Source organism: Monopterus albus, unplaced genomic scaffold, assembly GCF_001952655.1.
Source record: "Monopterus albus unplaced genomic scaffold, M_albus_1.0 scaffold96.1, whole genome shotgun sequence".
Lineage (NCBI taxonomy): Eukaryota > Metazoa > Chordata > Actinopteri > Synbranchiformes > Synbranchidae > Monopterus > Monopterus albus.
The window spans coordinates 2,766,921-2,791,445 of NW_018127976.1; the positions used below are offsets into that span (position 1 = coordinate 2,766,921).

Consider the following 24,525-nt stretch of genomic DNA (forward strand, 5'->3'; position numbering starts at 1 on the left):
TGGGCATTAAAACAGATGGACCCAGGCAACAGATCCTGGCTGCCATATCAGAACTCAATGCTGGAAAGGTGCAGTACATGGTTACCCATTACATCTTTACTTTGTGGACTGTTGCCAGTGCTCTCTGGGCTTAACTTTCCACTGTATAACCCACACTGAACTGTTGTGAGCCAGTCGAAATAGGTAGAATGACTTAAAACAATGAAGGCAGCGGATAAATATCATTGTCAAAAATGTTGCTGTTCTATACCTACCTTTGTTTGCTGTCATCAGGGCCGAGAAAGACAGATCCTTCAAGAGACCATCCATAACTTCCAGTCTTCCTTTGGTAGCAGTGCCAGTAACCCAAGACAACCAGGTGAACCACACTATTAGTGCTGCATGTTAAAACTGAGCAACAAATTGTGATAGAAACAACATTGTAATCTATCTCCATCTCTCTTCATCAGCTCAGACAGGTGGGATGAGACACCAGGCTCGTTCCTCTAACAAGAGATAACTGGTAGCCCTGACCTATCAGGAAACACGTCAAAGGCTCATAGAGGTGCTAGTGCAAGGGAACGCTGCTAGCACAACGACCAAGCAGGCTCTGATAATTGGCCTTTATAGGGCCCACCAGTACAGACCTCCCTGAAAGTATTCCACTATTGGATCCTGTACCAGGGGATGTGTGACAGAGTGCTGGCTGGCTCCAGCACCCTGCTGCAGGTCGTCAAAGCACGTGCAAAGTGTATTTATTTGACACAGTGATTCAGTTGCCACATCTAGTGCTAATGCAGCACAGGGGTTTCACAGTTAGGTAGCGAAAGACAAGAAGATAAGAGTGAGCAGAGAACAGTTTTGTTTTTACTGAACTAATGTGAATTAATGCGATGCAGCTTTTATGTCTTGAAAGCGGCAAGTTAAAGCAGGAGAAAGGAAGTATAATAATATAAAATAAACCATGTTAGCCAATAATAATTGCAACCATTTTCTGGGGGAAGGGGTGCTCTCCCTCTCGCTTCCCTCTCCAGGTTTGGCACATTGAATGCTCAGTCATATGTGAGCTGGTAAGAGCACAGAAGAGCGAAAATTACATTTGGAATGGATTAACATTGCTGTGGCATGTGAGCAGAAAATAGTGACTCATTCAATTTCCTCCCAGTTGTTTTTACTCATACAGTTTTGACTGGATTGAATTACATTTAACAAATATAGTCTCTAACTGTCAATGCTGTAGCAAGCAACAACAGACATACCTTAGATCATGGGCCCACAGAGGATACAAAATCATCCAGAAGATTATTCCCTTAATGAATAACAAAACAGACATCATCTTATTTTTTTCTGTTAAAGACATGATCCCAGTACAAGACAGAATATAGGAAATTACAGGAAATCGCCTCTCGTGCTTGAGTTCCATTGAAAACACAAAAACTTTCCCCCACTGTATTTCAACTCTTAGAAATACACCATTTTAAACTATGGATTGTTACTGTGCTTTGCTCCAGCAGGTGTATGGAAAATGTTGGGTTGGGGATGAAGTACAAACCAAGTGGCTTACTCTCCCCTCAGGTTGACAAAGTGCCAGCATTTCAGAGTCTTTTCCAGTGGCTTCAGTGCTGCTATCATGTAATTCACTTTGTGGCCATTGGCCTCTGGCAGTACAAGGCTATGCGATTTTCAGAGGTTCCTCACCTACGTAGGACGGTGACTTTGTTACCTTGTTTGTGTGCCAAATTTGAATGGTGGTGGCCATGAACATGAGAGAAAGTGAGGCTTGGTCTGCTAGTGCCTTTGACTGAGGGGGGAGCTGGGATTGAAGGGCTGAGCCTTCTGGAACTTTCACTCCAAGCTGTATAACTTTTAAATAACAATTAGAGCTATAGTACATCCAATAGCAGGCATGCACAACTATAATAATCATTGGTTCTGACTGTGCAAACAATGTCCAAACATTGCAATCCACTGTCAACATTTATTTTGCAAAGTGACTCATTTAGCTTGCAGGGTTTCCCAGCATCCAGGATGTTACACAACAGTGAAGCCCTTTTTTTTTACATCTCTCTGTCTCCCTGGTTTGCTGTGTACTTCACACGGACAAAAACAAATCCACAAAGCTGTGATGGAGCAGATTAAAGAGAGACTGAGAGGATGGAGGAGGAAGACAGCCTCACTTTGACCCTTGTTCTGACCATAACATCCAAATGTGCATGAAGGATCAACCCCCTCAGAGTCCAACACATAATTTTCCCTCTCAAACCAATGGACACAGCTCTTGATTTGGGTGAATGATTCAAATATTCACCCAGAGGTCAAACCATACAGATGACCAACTTTTCATAACAGATTTGATCAGAAAGAAATGTTATTGCTTTGTTATCTACCAGCTTGACATAAAACTCAATCTTATATCTATTTTTGATCAATTTTGCTATGTGCCACTGTGTAAAATCAGGTGTAAAATCAGATGCCAAATCACTTGGTGTACTGTAGCTCTTGACCAGAACTTGATTAAAATGGTATTTGCAGTAACAAAGCCACAGGCATAGATGCTCAGATGCTCTGGGACAGTATTGCATCCTTCAGGAGAAGCGCACACTTCTGATGTCCTAAAACTACTTGGATAAGATAAAACAAGATCTGCTCAAATATTTAAACACTTGTCAGGGTTTTTCTGTTCTGTGCTGATTATTTTTGAGGGCTATACTGACACCACAGATAATGCACAGCCGCCATGCAGTTCTAAGTTTTGTTATAGTTGTATCTTGTCGGATCATTTTGTGCATCACGAGCTATTTCTGTCAAAGTCCCAGGAAAAACATCGACCTGTTCAGCTGTGGTATGAAACACTTCTGAGTCACTGTGGCAGAATTTCTGCAGGTATGAATATGAACAACTGAAATCATGCTTTTGTTTTTTTATGTACAAAAGCATGGATGCATACATGTACTGTACAGTAGGTCTGAACAGTATTTCTGCAGGCCCAAATGGTCAGAACATATTGTACATCCTGTCCAACCTAGACTATGCTGGTCTGAGTGAGGTCATATTGTTAGAAATGGACAAAATGTAGGCCAACAACTTAGATTACACATTTTCTCAAATTGTTTCCTCACACATTCACAAGGTTACTGATGGATAAGAACATACTGGTGTGCCAAGACTGTTATCCATACTGTGGTTAATTATATTTTGGCAGATACTGAGAAATCATGACATGACAAATCATGTTTGGTACTTTTCTGATATTGACCATCCCATTAATTGTGAATGTCCATTAGTTTTAGACTTGTGATATCACAGCTCTGCATGTCTCCTGAAATCCCCCGGTGATGCAAACAGAGACATCTTAATCAATAAAAGCCACATATTTGCACCGGGCTGATTGTTTTCAGTATTTGGCTTTATGGTCATCATTCTGAAATGTGTATTTAGCCTCAAACAGACATGCACTCACACACACCCACACAACTGCATGCAAAGGTATGCTCCAGCAGCATTAGCAGAGCTTTAAACCTGGGCTAATCTGGAATAAGCTTGACTAGTGTTGCATTACATTTGCATGAAACTTTAATTGCAGCACCTGACTGTGTTAACCAGGCCTTAGACCTCAACACCATCCCTGGTGGACACTTTGACACAGCAGCGTGATAAAACAGCATTCTGCTCTGTCAAAGGTGCAAACCAACTGATGTGTACTAGAGTTATATTTCAAAACAGCCAGGAGGGTAGGAAAATTATGAGGACTAAATGACACGCCTCAGGTTTCCTTGTCATATCAACCACAAAAACAAGGCCACTGTGCTCCTAATTTCATTTACTGGCATTACTGGGGACCAGTGGTGATTTATTTAGAACTCACCACACACTGCTAAAGGCCCTCTGGTCACTGCAGAGCTCTGACAGTCTCGCTTGCAGATTAAAGCCTCAGTTAGACAAACATTTCTGACAGCTTTACAGAAATAGTGGTTGAATTAAACTGGTAGGTGGAGCCACGTCACTCTAGACTCTCCTGCTATCTTTAAGTATATATATATTACAGGAATATACAATATGTGATCATATAATTTTTTGTCTGTTTGTTGTACAGTCAGTGAAAATTGCAATGCTGGACATGTTCACACCTTCATGGAAGTGAAAGTTCAGCTTAAGGGAAACTGACAATAAATGACAATAAACAAGAAACTCACACTGTGATCTATGTGGCAGTTTAGAATGGGACAGAAAACAAAGCCTTTGTAATGTAATGTAAGAAAGTTACGCTTATGTTTAACTGTGATAATTGTTTAACAGCTGCAACAGTATTTACAGTGCAAGTTCATGTGTGGCTGGGCACTTTTATAGCATAACATACAGTTGAGCTTTATCTAATACAGCATTTCTAGAAATTATTGTCAGTAATTTTATTAGAAATATAGGTAAATGTGTTGGTTCCTGTCTCTGTTTTCTGTTTGTTCAATTCTAGAAGAGGCTCCAACAGCCTATCTGTTGTTTTTGTCATTTGAAGCCAGTTTCAACAGAACAAAAAATGTAATTTGCCCAGCAACACAGTCACTACTCTCCCACCATAACCTCTAGAGTCCCTGCGTCCTCATATGAGGACCGCACAGCTTGGGTTTCCAAAGCTCAGGACTCTAGAGGTTAAGGACGTCTTCTTATTTCGATATACGTGTGATGGCGTGTGGCACTACCAAGGCAATTCTCTCAAGTGTATCTCAGCTTGCATGATTTACTACACATAAATAATACACAATAGGCCCCGTGAACTCAAAGGGTATACTCTGCTGCTTGTAGTGCATGATGTTTCACACTAGGGTGCATGATAGTATACAGTATATGTATGAAGTATATGGTACTGTGAGAACATGTATGTGCATGTATTCTGAACTGAATATTCCTGTCTCATTGACAAAACAGCATGCTGCAATTGTGCCATATTTGATAGTTTTACAAGCAACCATAAAAACAAGTGAACCAGTTTCCTTACAAAATAAAAGTACACAATAATATTTTTGATGGTTATTTAAATTGGAATATACAGTACTAGCCATACGCTAATTGCACATCATTTGATCTCATGCATTCTGTATGCCCATCTTTAGAATAAAATCATTTGAGCACGATGAAAGACGCCTGCCTTGATATGACAAAAAATGTTTCGACATATTAGAGCTGTGCTAAACAGTATAATAGTACATTTCTGTATTCGTCCCTAGGTCATTTAGTTCTGCAGGTTTTTTGCTCTCCTGCCCATAACCACTCAGGCTTGTATCTTGCATCAAATAGAATTGTCTCTGGCTCTGACACAATAACATTCATAAGCAGCGATACTGAAGAGACATATGTTAGTTAAGCAACCGTTTTTGTTGTTATCTTCGGTTCCTAGGTGATTCTAGGACAACAAACTAACTGGTATCCAATTTAGCACTAGTCCGAAGTGCTTATGTATTAGCATCATTAGCATACATTCAGGTCACGGAGAAAGCTATTATGTTATCTAAGAATTAATTAACACAATGCTCAATGCTTGAAAAATAAGAATGTTGATTATAAATACAAACACCAATTGCTCAATGCTTGAAAAATAATGTTATAATGTTGATTATAAATACAAACACCAATGTACACAATGAGAACCTTCTCTTCTACACCCCCGACCTTCAGGATTAGGGTGAAATTAGGTAGTTTGGTTCATCAGAGAAAATGGGACAAATACGTTTTTACATCTTGTACTCAGGAAATATCAGCAGCCAATCACCATACAACTTATTAAATTGTTGCCACATTTGTCCTTTACTTGAAACAACCATTTTGATTGATAACTCAAATGGCCACTGAAAATATTTAAAAGGTCACCATTTCCAAAACTTGCAAGTTTTCTTTTATGTAATAAAGATACTTTAGTTAAAACAATAGGAGTATAGCACCAGAAATAGTTGCAGGATGTTGCAATGTATTAATTGTTTGACAAAATATAACAATACATTTTACTTTTTATGGGAAAGGGTTTGGAGTGAGTGTCCCAGGCATCAGCTAAACTGGGACATAAAAATCAGCTAAAATGGGAGTTTTCTAAAGTAAAATCACATTTCTAGACTACTAGTGCCATAAAATTACAAGTTACTCTGCTATCATGTACCAAACTCTCACATTACAAACATTTGTAGTATTTTGATCATTTAAAAATATTAAAGAAGATGCAATGATTACATGTCAGTCATAAAAGAACACATTAGTTACATATATTTAAAGAAAACTCAGAAAATAATCTAGCAAAAAGCCAAAAGATAAAAGACAAAAAGATATTTACTAGAAAACAAACTAATTATCATCCCTCTGGATCCTGCTAAATATCTTACAGAGACAAAGTGACCCCAAACCACAGAGGCCTGGATTGCCTGTGCAGAATGTGGGACATGGTTCCCCAGGAGCTGTGGTGAAGACGGTGGGATCCTAGATGATGTCAGATATGTGTATAGATTTAGGCCATTATTGTTGAAATCTGCTCATGTCCTTATTTAGGTTTAAGTGAACTATTTTAATGATTGCAAAACAATCATGCAATACAAACGTGCGTCAGTTAAGATGAATCATTTAGTGTTTTTTAAACCATTACCAGCTGTCCCATTTTACCTAAACATGTCATCTAAATGAGGTAGAGGTACTGGTTGAAGGTCCAAAGTTCAAGTATTTTACTTGGTAACATATTTTCATTACAGACATATAGCAGAGATGCACAACGAGGCAGTTTTCAGAATTTTATGTGGGTTTCTTGGTAATCAAAAAGTGTCACAAATGACCTGACTTCACAGGTAAACAGAAAGTAAGGGCTGTTTCTCACAACATCAGGTAAATTGTGTGAGAGAGTGCAGGTTGTTTATTTAGACACAGTCTGCTGACAAATGTTACTCATCGCCTTGTCAGTGTTGGCACACCCATTGCAACGAGCGAGGAGCGGCGGAGACGATGACTACAAGTGGAGCTTCCCCGTAAAACCAGTTTGTAGCGGAGGGACGTGGTTTTAGCTCAGCTCGGCCCATGAAACTGCGCTTGTCACTTGTGCCGACCTGTACATGACATGGTTACTTACCTAAATGTATGCGAACCATGCCAACACGCGAGGGGCGCAAACTGAGCATACACCAAATGAAGTCTACACGATGCCTTGGTTTTACAGAAGTGTCGCCAAATGCGTCTTACCGCTTAATTAATCAACAAGTAATTAAAACAATACCCCAAAGTTAAAACCGAACCGAAACCTAGCTCCATTATGTCAGAGGGGTTATCAGCACACCTCCGGTTATGACATTCAAAATAAAACCGCACAGCTGTACATTCAACTATCGTAAACAGGTTGCGCCACATCGACGTGTTACACTCACAGCGGTATCACATTTTAATCCAGAGAAATTAAACCCAGAACACCAGAGGCCCCACAGCATGTTCATACTCTTGTTTTGAAGTCATAATCTTCACCTAAGTCCATCGTAAACCTGGTATCTGTGCCGAACGTGGCGCAGCTGCCCACGAATGCTGGCTCTTTCTTAAAGCTACACTGAATTCACGTATACGTTTATAAGTAGCTACGTCCGGTCCAGAGCAGCTTTATTTCGAACACAGCAGGTTTCGCTATAAAACGCATTTCCCTTTTAACGAGCGCCTGCAGCTAAACCCTGCACTGCGTGACTGTTGTCGTCCACGGATCGCCTCAGTGTGAATCTGGAGATTTGTGCCTCTGCTGCCCTCGCGTGTGATCCCTCCTCTCCTGCTACCCGGAACATGTGCGCGCGACCGGAGGCTCTGGTCTGGCAGTCTGCTACTTCAAGTACTCCTCGTAAATAAATGTTTTAATATAAAAGTAGTTCAGTCGGAAAATACATGTCGTCTACTCAGTTTGCTTTATGGATAGTCCAAGCGTAATAGTGTGATTTATTTAGTAAGAAAATTATAGCCAAGAATGAAGAGATAATTTGAACACAGTAATAAACATAGACTATCCTCGCCGATAAAATCTTAGGCCAACATGTTTCTATTAGCCTATTATAAAATATATATAAAATATGTATTTATATACAAGCTAAGTTAAATGTAATTTCAATTTGCAGACAACACTTAAAGGCAGCAAAAACCTCACGTGTATGTGTGTGTGTGTGTGTGTGTGTGTGTGTATGTATGCATGTCTGTTTGTGTGGCAGAGAGTTGCGTGCGAAGAGCTCGACATGTCATTCAGAGGAATCCGCCACCTGAAACGCGAGGAAGTGAAGGCGACTCTATTGGGTATAAAGCATCAGCCAACATCTGCTCCTAGCAGTACAAAGCTGATGAAAACATCAGCTCGGAGCTCGGACGGGACCTCTCCGATATATTTTATTTTCCTCGGATTTATTGCTTGGCATTAGCTACCGAGTCGGTGGATCCCGGGAGACGCATCTCCTCTCTGACCTTAAAGTGAATGTGGCTCAGCAGCCAACATTATACTGGAATCAACTGATATCTACAGAGATCTTGGTAACTGGTTAGTGCCTTTGTTTTTATTGATTTTTGGGGGTATTACTTTAACAGCAATATTATGTTATGGGATCTTCACTTTTATAGATATTTAATTAGAACCTCTTTGTTATTTTATTTTGCAACAGACAGTTGCTTGCAGGCTTTTAAGCCATAAATCACTTGCTAATCTATACATAACTGTTGAAAATAGAACTAAATGAATTAGGGATGTTTTACTTGCAGGGATTCGCTGCATATATTAAAGCCCAGTGAGAGACTTCTATTGAGGTAATGTGCAACAAGGTGTGTGAACGTGTTTTAATGTTCCTTTACCTCATCCGCAGCGCACCTGTTACATCCACAGAGCGCAGGATCATGATCCCTCCTGGAGACTGCATGTATGCGGGTAGGAAGAGGAGGAAGCCCATCCAAAAACAGTTAAGAGGGGCTGTTTAATATGCACATGTGTGAGAACAATTGTTTGTGGTTAATGATGGCACTTTTGTTGTTGCACAGAGAACTTCAATCTCAACCTTATCATGTGGTAGACATTTAAAAGAAGCTCAATTGTAATGAGTCACAGGAAGTTACAACTTAAATGTGTGAAACCCAGCTCCAGTTGGTAGTGACTGCCATTTTTATTAGAAATGTAGCATCAAATGACATGTTATGATCATATAATAGCTATAACATTTTATGTTGCAAAATTACTATTATTGTTATAGTATTTATTATAAAATTATTTAATGGCAATCATTTTATTGCTTAATATATTACAGATTTTAAAGATCTGTATCCAAATAGCATGAAATGGGGATGAATGATGGGTAAAGTAAGTTTATATTGGCAGTGGATTAACTTTTAGTGTAGTTTTGTTTGTCATATACAGTATATGTATGTAGTTAAATGTAAAGTCAACAAGTTGACAAACTGGAAAAAATTTGCCAGCTGGTGTATGAATAGTGAATTGCAAGTTATATAAGATTTCAAAGAGAGAAGTGGTAACTCAACAAGATCCTGTGGCATTTATAGTATTTTCACATTTTGCACTGCCTTTACTGGTAAAACCATTGTCACATCAAATTGATATTGGATTGTTCTGGTTTTCCAGCTGTGCCACATGGCATTTTAAGTTTCTGAATTATGATTCAGTACCTCCATTTATCCATAATCCGATTATATCCTGGAAGTCATATGCATTGCTCAATATATTTTTCAACAGTAATAAGTGCGAAATGTTATTTAATTAGGTCATTGTAATAAAACAAAGTCAAAGTATTCATGTTAAAGTAATCTCTCTTTCTGAGGAGATGAACTGCAACCTTCAGCTGTGGAAATTGGAGCTGACCATTACACATACAGATCATGTTCAGTGGGTAAACCTCTGGGTCACCATACACAAATACACAAATAACTCTTACGTTTATTAACAGGCATTTCATATTCTCTTCAGCACTGAGCTAGTGATATGCCGTGCCTTTAAAATCGAGAGGTGAAGAAGAAACAGCCGTGGTGGATACAGATGTTTTACTTAAAAACAAGATGACAACAACACACGAGACACTTCAAAATCTGATTTAGGAAATTTTAAATATATTTTTACATATTTATTTTAATATGCTATTTTATAGGTAGGTGTGTGTGTTTGTGGGTGTGAACGGAGGAGTGAATGGTGTACAGTTTTTGTTTATGAAGAGACACCAAATTTTGTTATAAGTTACATGCAATGACAATAAAGGCATTCTATTCTATTCTATTCTATTCTATTCTATGCATGTCTTCCTGGAAATATAGTTTGTGTGGACTGAAACGTGACATGACAAAACTTTTAGATCTTTAGCTCTTTGTGCTGGGAAGAAACTTATCATTGGAGGCAACATGAATCATAGTTTTTTTTGGGGGAAGGCAGAGTCAAAAGTGAATGCAGTTTAAAGAAAGAGGTTTATGCAGATTGTGGTTTATTAGTCATGTGTCTCTGCTTGGGTTGGTAAGGTGCAGTGGTTACCACACTTAACCAGAGTCAGACACAACAAGATTCTGTTTATACTTTGTATCCTAACAATGAGGAACAGCTACAAGCAAAACTGACACAAATACATGTGGAAGTCATTTCTAAAAAATTAATTCAGACAAATTCTTCCTGTTGCTAGAATTGGTGCCGTTTTTTTTTGTTTTTTTTTTTTTGTCAAATAGTCACACAGTAAACAGTAACTTTTTCTTTGCAAACCGAAGTGGTATGCGTGTGTTTGGAGGTTTTTTTTATGGCAAGACAGTTACACTTTGGCTCTTAGATTTTCCAAAACATATTCTGCTAATATTTAATTGTCTTTTCAACCATCTGTGCTTGGCAAGCTGGCCATGTGAGCTTTATGAAAATGCCTGTGTCATGTAATGTGAATCAGATTTAAACAAACTTTGCCAGAAGGCTTTAACAAGAGAAGCTAAATAAGTTCATCCTTTTTGGCGTGCTGCTGTCTCTCTCTGTTCGTTGAGGTGGTCGCTGTAGTCAGTGAAAAAATCACTTGGGGCCATTCTGTTAAAGAAGTTTATATTTTACAGCTTATTTAACACATGCCTATTGATTGTCACACATTTTTTTCTACCGGCTGTCTCCTGGTCAGGAAGCCGTCCTCTGCCAGTGAGAAGACCAACCCGTCAAAGCGGCACCGGGACAGGCTGAATGCTGAGCTGGACCGGCTGGCCAGTCTGCTGCCGTTCCCCCCGGGAGCTGGACAAGCTGTCCGTGCTGCGCCTCGCAGTTTCCTACCTCCGCGTCAAAAGTTTCTTCCAAGGTAAGGAATGACATTTGCAGTGATGGGGGCGTGAGAGATTTGCTGGGTTGATATGGGTTAGAGTGATATATGTGGTTAGTAATGGGATATCAGCTGCGGTAAACTGTCTTTGAAGGCAGCACTGACCCCCTCTGATACATGGATATGATGCAGTAAATCTGCTGGTTCTATATGGAGGCAACTTAATTAATGTAAATTGATTTTAAGGAAACACACTGACAAGATTTTACATAAGCATGTTTGTTATCTATATTATTAGTATTGGCCGTAATGGGTATTTGCAGTAGTAATAGGTTTCAGAGTAGTTTTTTCCTGATTTTAGTAGAATGGAAACCCTACAGTTTAGAATATTTTTGTATGGAAACAGCCACTAACAAGACAAATGTTACTGTAAATATAGTTTCAAAATATTGGTTGTTAGAAGCTCTAAAAATCTTGTTCACCGCCAAACTGCATTAGTCAAACCCTTGTGCTGTTTGATTTCTTCTTGGATCTGTGAGACCATCTCTATAGATATGAGGTATTATTTTATCTATTCACACAAATTTCTATTATTCCTTTGTGTCCTTAAGTCACAGATGACTAAAAGAAATTTGAGGCCCACATTTGTTTTCACACCCGTTCAAACATCCACTGAATGCCTCCCTTCCTCTCCACCTACTGCACCGCAGTCAGCTTCAAATATTTATAGATCACTTCTGAAAATATTCTGTTAATGGTGGTTTTGGTGGCTAATGCATCAACTCAGAGGCCTGGATCTGACAGCTCCAGACACTTGAGGTACTTTTATAGTTTAAAAACAAGAGCATGTTCCTACTGTCTCATTGGCTTTTTAGTCCTCGGGGTTGAAAGAACGTCCTCATCAAAAGCAGTTTTCTCAAGGAAGTGGACAAAGGGATTTGTCTGACAAGCTGTTTTTGCAGCCATTTTCTCTTCCACACATGTGGCTCTCTTCTTTCACCTTCTTCTCTTCTGGTCTTCATAGTATCATCCGCTGCTGTGGTTTGGCATTGCACCAAACAACTGCATGGCATCCTATTGGCCTGAGTCATACAGCTTTGCACACATGCAGATACGTATTTTATCCCAAATTTTCATTCAGCTTAGCCACCACACACACTTGCAGTACTGGAGCTAGCTGGCCTATCCCAGGTGATGGCTCACATGCCACTGGCGCCTCAGTGACGAGGGATGTGTTGGTACTGTAAATAAAGAAGGTTCAGTCGTGTGAGAAACTGCTAAAAATCTGAAAGGGAGAGGTGATATTAGTTGTTTGTCTCTTACAGTCATTTATAAAAATCAAATCAAGAGTAATGAGGTGCTTTAGCCTATTTGGAAACATTTTAGGATCTTCCATTCTGACTTCTTTCTACATGCGTTCATGCTAAAGCCTGTATTTGTTTGCTCCACCTCTGCTGGAGGCCTTGTTATCAGTGGCAGCAGTGACCAGCTTGGAGCTCTTTTGGTGCTACACTAATGAGATTAATTTGAGTGGAACATGAGGGATTTTGGCTGTATACATCTGCAGTCTCTGTCATCCCACTCTGAGGTCAACACATTTGACTCTCAAGGCTGCACTTTTTCCACTGATATTTAAACATGGGGCACAACCAGAGCCTTTTCCAGATAAATGCAAGATGAGTAACAAGGACACGTCCACATCCTTTCTGTGGTTTGCAACAACAGTCATAATTGTCTCTTTTTTCTTTTCTTTTTTTCTTGAACAGTGAGTCATCCACAGAAAACTGCTATGAAACCAGGAAACATGCAGCTTTAAGGTTCATTTGCCTTTATGTTGGTGCAGTTATTTTTCTGTCCACGAGAGGGACTGTGTGAAGTTGCTACTGAGTCAAGACTCGTGTCTGCTTCAGTTAGTTGTGGATTTGCTTTGGGTTGTGTAATTAGTTTTGTCTATTTAAAACATAAATTTACTAACTTAATTCACTACAATGAAGGCAGTTATAGGTATCTCATGCACACTGTGTTAGAAGAGTTCAGAGAACATGTAGCAGGTGGCTGTGGAGGCACATGAGATATTGCTTTGTCTGTGTTGCATGACTGCTTAGGGGTGGAGCACAGTGGACTCTGTGTACCTATGCATCATATGCAAATCTGCCCTTAGGTTATATGTGTACATTCTTACATGTGTGTATGTGCAATACACAACGATATCAAGTGCAGTATGTTTACAGGGTGCAATGATACAGATGACCTATAATGATACCATGATGTAGTCACATGTCACTGTTGATGAAATTTAGTTTTTCTTTTTATAGAATGTTGTTTCATCTGCCTAAAGGGAATAAATAATCACTGGTGTACAATATTTTTCTACAAGGAGGTCTCACATGGAAATGTGTTTTGAAATGAGAAAATTCAGATTCCAGGCTAAGAAGAATTTCTCTGGGTGCATAAATAATTATAAAGCTAAACTAAACACAGTGGTGGAAGAAATACTCAGATCTCTTACTTAATATATCACACTTAATGTTGCCGCTGGTAAAGGGGGAGCTAGATTTCACTATTTCACATAGATTTCACATAATTTGAAGTACTTAACAAACTGCTGGGTAGCTTGTGAATGATTATACTGGTTCAGAAAAGTAACTAGTAACTAAAGCTTTAAAATAAATGTAGTGGAGTAAAAAGTATAATATTTTCCTGTAAAATGTAATGAAGTTAAAGTATTAGCCCAAAATGAAAACACTCAAGTAAAGTACAGATTCCTCAGAATTGTACTTAAGTACAGTACTTGAGTAAATGTGTTCAGTTATGTTCCACCACTACTAAACATTCTTGCATATAACCAATAGAAGAGGCTTTTATTTTGAAATGCATATTTTAGACTGTATGAACAGCATAGAAAATCTTTTACATGTATGCACATTAGTAATTAGACTTAAAACTTAATAGTAGACATATTCACCACTTAGGTTTTCTTCTTTTTTTTTTAGTGGTTCTGCTGCCACAGTTATATCTAGCTGAGAGGACAAAATGGAAATGTAAGTAATCATGTTTAATTTTGCCAATGCACAGGGAAAGCATGCCAAGCCAGAGGGAACCACCCTGTCAAAAAATAATGACAATAATACAAAAATCAAAATCATCATTTCATTGCCTACAGGCTGCATGAAAATCATTGTCCCCTGTTTTTTGGTTAATTATAATTTTAGGTCAAACTCTGTATGCTGTTAATCTTTTTTAGGCAGATGCCCAAGTGAGTTTGTCTGTGTGTGTGTGTGTGTGTGCGTGTGTGTGTGTGTGTGTGTGTGTGTGTGGACCGCCGCTAGCAGGCCGTAATTCCCTTCTTTTCCATGTTAGGCCTCTGCCCTCGCTATAATTGCTGAGCTTGTTAAATATTTACCCTAAGGATTAACTATCGCTCCTCCTTTGTCTTTCTGCCCTGATTACCTTTATTTTTCCTCCGGTGTGTGTTCATAGAACCTGTTCTGAACGATTGTATTTCACTGCTTTTTGTCTTTGAAACTACAATTTGCTTTGTTTTGAAAATTTAATCAGGTTATGACCACATTTTTATATTAGAAATGCTGAGGGAATTAAAATCAAATTCTAAAGGGCATTTTCTGCTTTTACTTCGCACATGAAGTAAAAGCAACTGCATGGCATCCTATTGGCCTGAGTCATACAAAATGCCTGTTTTTTACATCCCTGCTTCATTCCCCGTCTCTGTGATAAAGCAGAACACTTTAACACAAGGAATTCTTTGTTGAAAAAGCAATTCTGAAGCATATTAGGAAAGTTTTAGTCAGCACTTGTCGCTATGCAAAGCAGCAGAAGATGTGAATGTACCTGTGTTTTGGCATGAGTGCGTGCTGTTACTGTATGCTTCCCACGGTAGCTATTTTGACTGTTCGTTGATGAGGTGTAACAGACGCTTATTTTGATGGCATCTCTCACCGGCTCAGATCCTGACCCTTGTGGCAGTGCCATCAGATTCCCCTTACACCCCATCACACCCACACAGTACATATTACTGCCAACAGCATTGGGATTAATTCATACACTCTCCCTCTCTCTCTCTCTCTCTGTCCTCGTCCATCGTTCTCAGGATCAGATGGTAGGAATGTACCCTACTGTGCATCTGGTCCAGTGCACCAGATTTTGTACCCTCACTACTGATAAACTCAGGTTTAGTGGACTTTTAAGCCTTCATATGTTCACCTTCACTTTCCCATTCTTTAATCCACTGCCCCAGTTAGTGAGGCAGAACAGAGAGACTCAAACACATTCATACAAGTTTAGTGTCTGGCTGGACTACAGGGAAGCCACACTAACACCTCAGCAAAGTAATTGTTTCACTTGTCTGATATGCATTTCCTGCTGGCTGTGTTACAATCAGTTGCCTTCTATTGATTGTTTAGTAAATGTAGATAAAGTTTTAAAGTCAGTATGTGTCAGCTGCAAAATGAGATGGTTGCACTTTGAAATGCAACTAGCTGCTCACCTATTTAGCTGTGGACAAGCCTTTGGAAACCCCCCCCCCCCAAAGACCACTTTTAGCTTATGATGATGGCTAACAAGAAGATTAGCATATGAGTTTTTGTTTTTAATGTGGAAGTACAATATAATGATAAGTTCTGATTGTTGCTCTGTAGTCAGTTTTGCTGCTTTAACCAGTAACAGCACCTAAATGCCAGTTTTTCCAGTCCAATCCTCTAAAAATGTGGCAGAGGGAAATGTTTCATTTTTTTTTTCTTTATAAATGGACACACACACACACACACAACATTTAACTCAATGCAGAGGAATCCTCTAGTTTGCCTTTTGCACTCTTACCTGCATAGTTTGATTTTTTTTTGTTTTGTTTTTTTCTTTTTTTACATCTTTAGTAAAAAACAAAAAACCAAAAACAAACATGCCCTTCATGAGGCATTAACAACCTGGAAACAATCTAGGGAACTTCAGTGCAATGCTGGTCTGAAAATCATCAGTTTACATCAGTTACAACCAAAACAAATTTCATGCCCAAATATAAATGCCTGTGGTGTAAATGAATCCACATTGCAGCTAGGTGTATTTATAAATTGGTGTCTGGAAGTCCTCAATCAATTAAAGTGTCACCATCCCTCATAGTTGGGTCCAGTCATGGTGTTGACAGGGTATGGGAACACACACATAGATGCATACAAATGTGTTGAGAGAATCGAGTGCAAAGACACTAATCTAAGCCAAGTTTGAGAACCTGACATGCTGATCGTTCCACTGCTACACAAGAGCCAACCATCAGTGTTTAGAACTCCACTTGCTAATCTCCAAACAGTTTCAGTATGTGTGTTATTTGCCTCTAAATGCTGGTGAGCTGTAATAAAAGAGGAAGAGAAGGGCCACAAACACCACAGTCTCACGCCAGGCATATGCCACTTATGACGTCACCCAGCAGACAGGAGATGGTTTTGTAACTAAGCTGCTAGGGAACAAGACAAAACAATCAGCCTGTGCCCTTATTGTTTCATGGTTTTGAGTCCCCTTTTCATCACTATTTGGGTTCATTCATTTCATTTCAAATCTGTATCAAATTGAGTCAGAAGTTCAGACCATTCAATTTTCCAAACAGAGAAGTGCTGCAGCATGATCACATTTTTGAATGGAGTCTTTGCTGAGGGGTGAAACTGTGTATCAGGTCAGATTATAGATGGACTTTGTGTTTACTAAACTCCCAGTGACCCTAGATGTTTTCCTTCCCCTTACTCCTCAGCTTATGAGCAGACAAGACAAATCAGCTTGCCACGCAGACTATAAGTGAAAAGGTTTAGCAACAGAAAGGTCGAGATGTGGTCAGTTCATTGTTGTTTTGAGTTCTTGAAACAAAATATCTTAGCTCTTCAAATTTCAGGGGAATCATAGACTGCACCACAGTTGTTGAACCCTGAAATCATGAAAGGAAATAGTACTAGCAGCTTGTTTGCATTGTCTTTGACCTATTTAAGTCCATTGTAGTATAGATACAGATACCGAGGTACAGGTTCAAGCTTAATTTATACATGTCTGCAACTGCATGTCTATGCGTACCTACATAGTAAAGGGGTTCATGGGTAAACATAGGTCGCTGATGGTTGTAGACGGCCCGCGCGCACACCTCTCAAATCCTGACTGCATGTTGTGCAGAGCTGTGCTCCTTACACGCTAATTGGTTGATCTGACTCGTAGCTGCCTGCTAACTGATCCGCTAGCGGATACTCACAACTCTGAAAACGTTGGAGCAATTTTCTAACTCGGCATTACTTGGCTTACTAAGTTCTCAATCTAAATGGTTACTGCTTGCTAGTCAGAACTTTAATGTTCATACAATTTTAAATGCAACAGCTCCGCTGCTGTCACCTAATGACAGATGTATATGTTCCCTTACATGCAGTGATGCAGAAATATAAATCCCATTTCAGAGAGGTGATACCTGATAATTTCTTGAGAATCAAGATAATTATGGTCCCTTGAAATAACCTGTTCAGGTTGACTTGTGGCACTAATTTAGTTTGTTCCCAGGTTGTGGCCGCAGAGCTCATTAACCCGTTTGTTACATTTTTTTTTTCTTTAATGGAACATTCAAACCCTACCTAATGTTACTGGAGGAACTAGAAAGAAATGAATCCCTAGAAATCAATTAAAAATGTTGAGTATTTATTATCAACTTGACCGGTAGCCTCATCGCCAGCCATTCCTGGTAGGCTAGTGGTTAAGGGGCAGCGCTCTCGCCGCTGCGGCCCGGTTTCGAATCAGGGTTGTGTCAGGAAGGGCATCCAGTGTAAAACACATGCCAAATGTCAACATGCGAGTCGTCAGTGTGACGATTCGCTGTGGCAACCCCTAAACTTTCATTGGTAGCCTCATCGCCATGATCATGCCCAGTCTCATTTGGTCTCAGAAGCTAAGCAGGGGCAAATCTGGTTAGTACTTGGCTAAGGGATCTCCTGAGAATACCAGGTGGTTGCATGAGCCAGTGCACAGGAAGGGCATCAAACCTGTACCAAATCACATATGCTGATCATAGTGGTCCACTGTGGTGACCTTCAACAAATGGGGTACAGCTGAACGATGTAGGAGGTCGAATGTGAATCAGTACTTATGTGCTGATTTCTTGATGCTTTAGTCAAGAAGAAGCTTTATTTATTGTCATTGTCACACGTACAACAAAATTATGTTTGGAGCCGAGGGCCCCGGGCTGCTGTGTGTATACGCGCTGCCATCACAGGCAATGGGGAGGTTCAGTGTCTTGCCCAAGGGCCCTTCGACATGTGGACTGCAGGCACCGAGAGTCGAACCTTCAACTTTCCAGTTGAAAGACGACTACGCTACCCACGGCACCACTGTCGCCTCCCGAAGCCACACAATTGCACATTAAGGCCTCTTGCACACAATGCATGAAAACCCAAAGGATGCGAGGACTTCAACCAATCAGTCGGTTACATATTTTATGAAGATAAGCCAGAAGGACAGATACAAGTGGACTAGCCAGAGCTGTACTGGTGTTGGTGGCACAAAAGCTCCAGGTCATCCAGCGCTGTTACTGTTCATTATAAGATACTTTGAGATTAATACCAGGTGGCGCAAGGAATAGCACACTTTTTTTGAAAGTGGACAAAAGTTGCATTTGAGCTTTGACGTAACAGAGTAACCAGAGCTGCAACCAGCATGTCACATTCGCATGATTTTATTTGTCTGTTTGTTTTTATTGATAATTCATTAGATCATTTGCTGAGTCTTCTCATCAGTTTTAGTGATCAGCACACATCACTGAACTCATAAGATTTAGTAGTGTATTGATTTAGTGTGTTCAGGGAGATAATGGATTGTAATATCTTTGTGTGTGTGGGCTATTGAATCAGAGAAAATGTGCTGTTATGCATCATTATCATCTTCAAATGGCAATATAGATTCACACTGCTGCTTCAGTTCAGTCCTCTCTTTTATTAACTTTCTCTTTTTTCTTAGACTGTTTTGTTTTTTGACTGTGACTAGGGTTTTTGTCTCTCCCTTCTCCCTCCCTATGGGGCTCTGTTCTTCTGTGTGTTTCACTGGCCTCTGAAAAAAATCACCTTTCATCTCCAAGTGCTTCATGAAGACTGTGTGATCAGGCTAAATGCCAGTGCTCAGGCTTTTCTACTTCCTCTTTCTTACACATGCAATGTCTATAATTCGGTGCTGTACACAAAGGCAGATGCATTGCCCCTTGATACATTTTCAGTGTAAATGTGGATGTGTGACTAACTCATATGACCAACCTAATGCTAGTGCTAAGGGTCTTATCATTCTTTCTTTTATGTGGAATGCAAACATCCCGTTCAGTTGTTAGGAATAAGGTTGAACTGAAGCCTTTTTACTGTACACACTATAATAATATGGATACATATAATGTTCTTGAAAATGATTTGTGCCAGCTATTACACATATTTAAATTTGACCATTTGCAATTTCCCTAAAAGTGAGAGTAAAATATTTATTAAACAACATTTAGATTATTAAGGGACTAAAATTCTCCATTCAAAGTCGCACCAGTAACATGATTTAAGGTTGGATCTCAGCTTCCTAAGGTGGGATGAGCCAGTTTGTATTGACTCTAAAGCTTTACATTAAAATGCTGGTACTAGTCACATGCATATTTGATATTTAAATGCTATATAGTCTTATATACGTAGCCAACCTAACTTATAACCCATCTAGTGATCCCATAGTATATTGCAGGTCAGCTCTCTCCCACCCACTTGCATATGCTTCTTCCCCTCTGCAGTAAGTAATCAGCCACACTATAGCTGTTAACTAGCGCCACAGGCCAGACATGCTAATCTCTTGTATGTGTCAAGAGCTATGAATGGAGAAGCTGCCGTATGCACTTAGGACTCATTAGTTGTTTAAATCAAAGACATGACATGCCTGGCCCCTTGTGCCACAGACACTGAACTCGCTTGAGTGGAGGTGAACTCTGTTGGCCCGGGGTGGCCAGTAGAGCCCTGCAGGATCACAAATGCCCATAAGTGAATTACTCAAATGGGGATGGTGGTTTGAGGTGGGGGGCAATCAGATACTAACTGTAAAAGCTACTGGAGGCTCCATCACTGCATTTTGTCACTGCAGCAGGAGGTGCGTTTTAGAGCAAACAGACATGGTAGATGTATTTGAATAGATAGTCCGGACTCATGCAGAGGGAGGAGAAGCCTTTGTTGGTCCAACACTATTGTTGGAAGCTGTCTTGTGTAATTACTGACACAGCTACCGTCTCTCGCCCTGCTCAGCCTGAGCAAGAGAAGCACAGAGGGACGTGGAAGGAAGCAACAAGCATAATGAAGCCCCTGGAGATGAAGTTGATAATTATATTATGGAAGCACTTGAAGCATGCAGTGATTCTACAAGCCTGCTGACAAATCCCAGCTGTTGTTTAACATATTTTGTAATATCATAGCATTTGATGAGAAATGTTATGTTATGTTTAAAATTGTAGTTGTACATTATTGAACATTAATGTTATTGGCAAATATATTTCTTATTACAAACTGCTTTTGGTGTGTAGTGTGCTATTTGCAGGCATGCCAACCCCAGCTATACTGCTTTTGCCTTAGATTAAATCATTTCACTGTGCCAATTTGTATTCATCCCCCACACAACAAACAAACAGACTTTGCTGATCTCCTTCCAAACATGCCATATAGCTTACAGATTTAGTCCCGCCCAAAGCCACATGTTGAAAGCCCATTTGATAACTCAGTAAACCACAAACCATCATTATTTTATTTGTTGTGTCATGTGGGAACTTCTGCACAGAAACAGCATGATGACTTAAGGATAAAGTTTTGTGATTGTTGTGGGAACACTGAATTGGAGAATCCATTTTGCCATAATGCTGGAATACATCCAGACAAAGTAAAACTCCAATGCAATATGGTTTTTAATGGAATTTAGCAGTGTAAGACAACAGATCATATAAATAGAAACCCAATCAGCAGAAACCAAGACTTTCTTATTGGCAAGTTTGTCTGTGTCCTCATTATTCTTATTTGCATGGATTTGAACAAGCCAACAATGAACCGTTTGAAGGCACAACATAGATTCACTCCTGTGAAGCAAACATTAGCTGTCATCCTGGCTCAAGGGGCCATCAGTTTCCTTCCAGTGAACATTGAAGAACCTTTATCTTCAGCACAACTGATTTAACATGGTCACCAGCATTAAAGGCTCAGTGATGTCATTAATGCGATTTGTTGATGGCTAAACCAAGCGAATGGAGCTGGTATTCATGGTGGCTGGTGCCTGAACTCCATGACACTGCTGCTGTAGCATGATATAGGGTCATATCTTACCAAGACAAACCAGAAATTAACTCAAATTGGCAACAAAAATCAGTGAATTATCGCAACAGTGAGCTGAGTGATGGAACCAATTGTAAGGAACTGAAGCATATGCCCTGTATAAACAATACTGCTAATGATAACCAGGATCATAATCATGTTGGTTTTCTGAAGAAGATAATTTATGTGGTATGTCATCAGGTTGTGTCTACATGTCGGCCTTGTTGTACTGTATATCAGACTGTTTTTTCGACTGTCACTTCCATTTATATTAATTCAAGCAAGCTTCAGTGTGCAACAGTGGTTAGACCCAGCCCCTGCTGCTGTTCCCTAATGTAAATCGATATGTTTCCATGCAGTTGGAAAGATCACTAACCAAAGGTGGCATCTGACCCGATACAGCTTGATACACTAAATACCGTCAGCCAGATGAGGTCCTTTGTCATTAGCATTTGATATGGGAAAATAGGACACATAACTTACCCTAGTAAAAATAGTTCCTCAGATCATTTCAAGTAAAGTTATATTTATTTGGAGAAGCTTTGGGAAAGTTCCTTTTTTCAGCCTCAAATGAGATTAGCCAGCCTGAGTTTAATGTAAATTCATAACACAAATTTTGCTGATATTAAAGCGAAACATCAGGCAGTGACAAACATATGTCTGTGAGAAAGAGTCATAGTCAGGGTTAATTAAAGACAACTACAAAATATGATGCAATGAGGTGTTTAAAATGGTCTGAGTGTGTGCTTTTATTGGTTGGCACTCCTTCGCTGCACTCCGTGAACCCAGATCAGTCTGAATTCAAAGTTAACTACTGCTCTCTGTTGAATTGTCATCGAATGAGTGAACTGGGCAAAATATTTTTAGGGTGCAGAGAGATGCAAGCGGAAGGTTCAACAACAGGGACACAATCCTTCCACATCACACACACATACACACGTACATGTGTGCTGCAAAGAAAGACAAAGTGAAGGTGAATATCAGCGAGCAGCAGGATTGTCTCTGACTTTGAAGGTGTCTAGGCACATTGTTAAAGAGGAACAGCTCTGGGGGTGATATGTCTCACCCAGGCCCCCAGGTATCTACTTAGTCAGGATAAAGGAAGTGGGGGGGTGACTGAGAGACAAAGACAGAGGAAAAGAGGTAGTTGTGTGACTTGTGTTTGGCTCAGCTCAACCGCCTGGACGCTGATTATTAACCAGGAGAAAGGAGGGTGCATCTTGTTCAGACTGCAATTGTGCTTCTATTCATACTGCACTCAGGAATACATGCACCCTGGAAATCATGATGGTGACCTTCTGACAGCAAGACGACCTCTTTTGTTTGTTTAATTTGGCTGAACAAAGTGTATGATGTACTGTATATACGTAATAGCATAACCTCCAATGGGCACTGATGATTTTGCACAGCCACACACTTACTCGCTTAAAGTCACTACAGAAAGCCCTGAGCAGAAATAAAAATTATCCAAGTATTATTCCCTGGATGATAAATCTGGTTCGCCAATACTTTACTGACTTTACTTTACTTTAGAAGTAACTTTTTCAAAACAGAAATGATAAGTGCAAAATAATAACCATTTATAAACATGAATACATGTATGATATCAAGAAAATCAGTGCATTATCAGGGGTATTTCACTGCTACTATCAGGTTACCTCATTTGATCACATGAAATAACATTCTCTTGCCTGTTGCAGTACTAATCAAATCATACATACACTGTTTTAAAGGCTGTCAGACTTTCATTAACAAGGTTTTTAATATTTTGAGTGAGAAGTCGTTGGTACGCTTTCTGTAGCATTTCATCTCTTATATGTTGACTGGCATTTCCACTGCATCCATCTCTTTTTCCTCTAAACACTTGAACTCTGCAAATGTTTTGCAGATGTACTCCTTTCAGTTCTTCCACTTCAGCTAACACTTCCACTGTCTTTGAATTTAGATGCTTGAGCTGCCACTAATTTGTTTTCAAACTTTAAGTGACACATCCAGCTCAATTCACATCCAGCTCAATTTAGCTCCTACACTTTCAGCACTTTCACTTCCACCTCACCCAGCGGTTACATTCAAATTTACAGTTAAACATCATTCAGTACATGTACTTAAATGGACATGTCAGCTCCTCTCAGAGCTTTTTTTGACTGCCACTTCAACTTACAGTATCTCAAGTGCAAATTTCAGCAGTGAGAAAATATTATCTTCTTATGAAATATAGCCTTTTCCAGTGATCTTTTTATCCCCATAAATGACAGTTTAAGAGTTTTTTCTATCTCCAAGGATCATGACAGAGCCATTGTCGGTTTGTGAACTTACTAGTAGGGGTGCCCCAATCGTGTTTGGGCCCAGACACTGATCTGGGTCTTTGGACATCTATATTTACCCACAGTGTTCATTAAAAATGTATCTGACACTTTGAAATAATAGTTGTAGCTACCTAACCTGACACACATTGGTCTAAAGAAGCACTCAGTACACATGCAGTTGTACGGCAGTGTTACATTGTTCGTCCTTCACAAACACTTTTTGAATAAGTACAGACAATAGCTTTAATAACCAGCAATTGGAATGAATGTTTGTTAGTGCTGTCAGCAATGCCATTTTTGTGTCACTAGCAGGTTGAGATGGACAAAACACATTAGAGTACAAGAATGAAAGGATCAGATGTTGATCAGTTTTATTTAACTGATACTGATCCATTAAAATATGCTCGAATTTGCCCTGATCCTGATTCATACAGCTCGGCTTATTAGAAGGAACAAACTTTCACTAGCAGGGAGCTGCCCTCACCAAATAAGAATGAAAATATATGGATGTGGATATGGATATATCAAATCCATGGATATGCTATGGATATAATATATCATATGGATATATCATATCCATATCATCCATGTGGATGTAGATATACACAGTGACTTGAGAACTTGACAGTTCTGGGGAAGGTTAAGGAGGTCCATACCGCT

General features: G+C 39.6%; 2 protein-coding genes across 2 annotated transcripts in view; both read left to right on the forward strand.

The window, feature by feature from the left end:
- anks6 (ankyrin repeat and sterile alpha motif domain containing 6) overlaps positions 1-3,878 on the forward strand; it is a 14,165-nt gene extending 10,287 nt beyond the window's left edge. The window contains 3 exon segments of the mRNA XM_020608928.1: positions 9-68; positions 274-358; positions 450-3,878. Coding sequence (XP_020464584.1) covers positions 9-68; positions 274-358; positions 450-499 — 195 coding nt within the window. The 3' untranslated portion in view covers positions 500-3,878.
- Positions 3,879-6,324: 2,446 nt separating this feature from the next.
- The window catches only part of ahrra (aryl-hydrocarbon receptor repressor a), a 77,379-nt gene continuing 59,178 nt past the window's right edge, over positions 6,325-24,525 (forward strand). The window contains 5 exon segments of the mRNA XM_020608956.1: positions 6,325-6,980; positions 8,178-8,497; positions 8,817-8,909; positions 11,094-11,195; positions 11,197-11,264. Coding sequence (XP_020464612.1) covers positions 8,848-8,909; positions 11,094-11,195; positions 11,197-11,264 — 232 coding nt within the window. The 5' untranslated portion in view covers positions 6,325-6,980; positions 8,178-8,497; positions 8,817-8,847.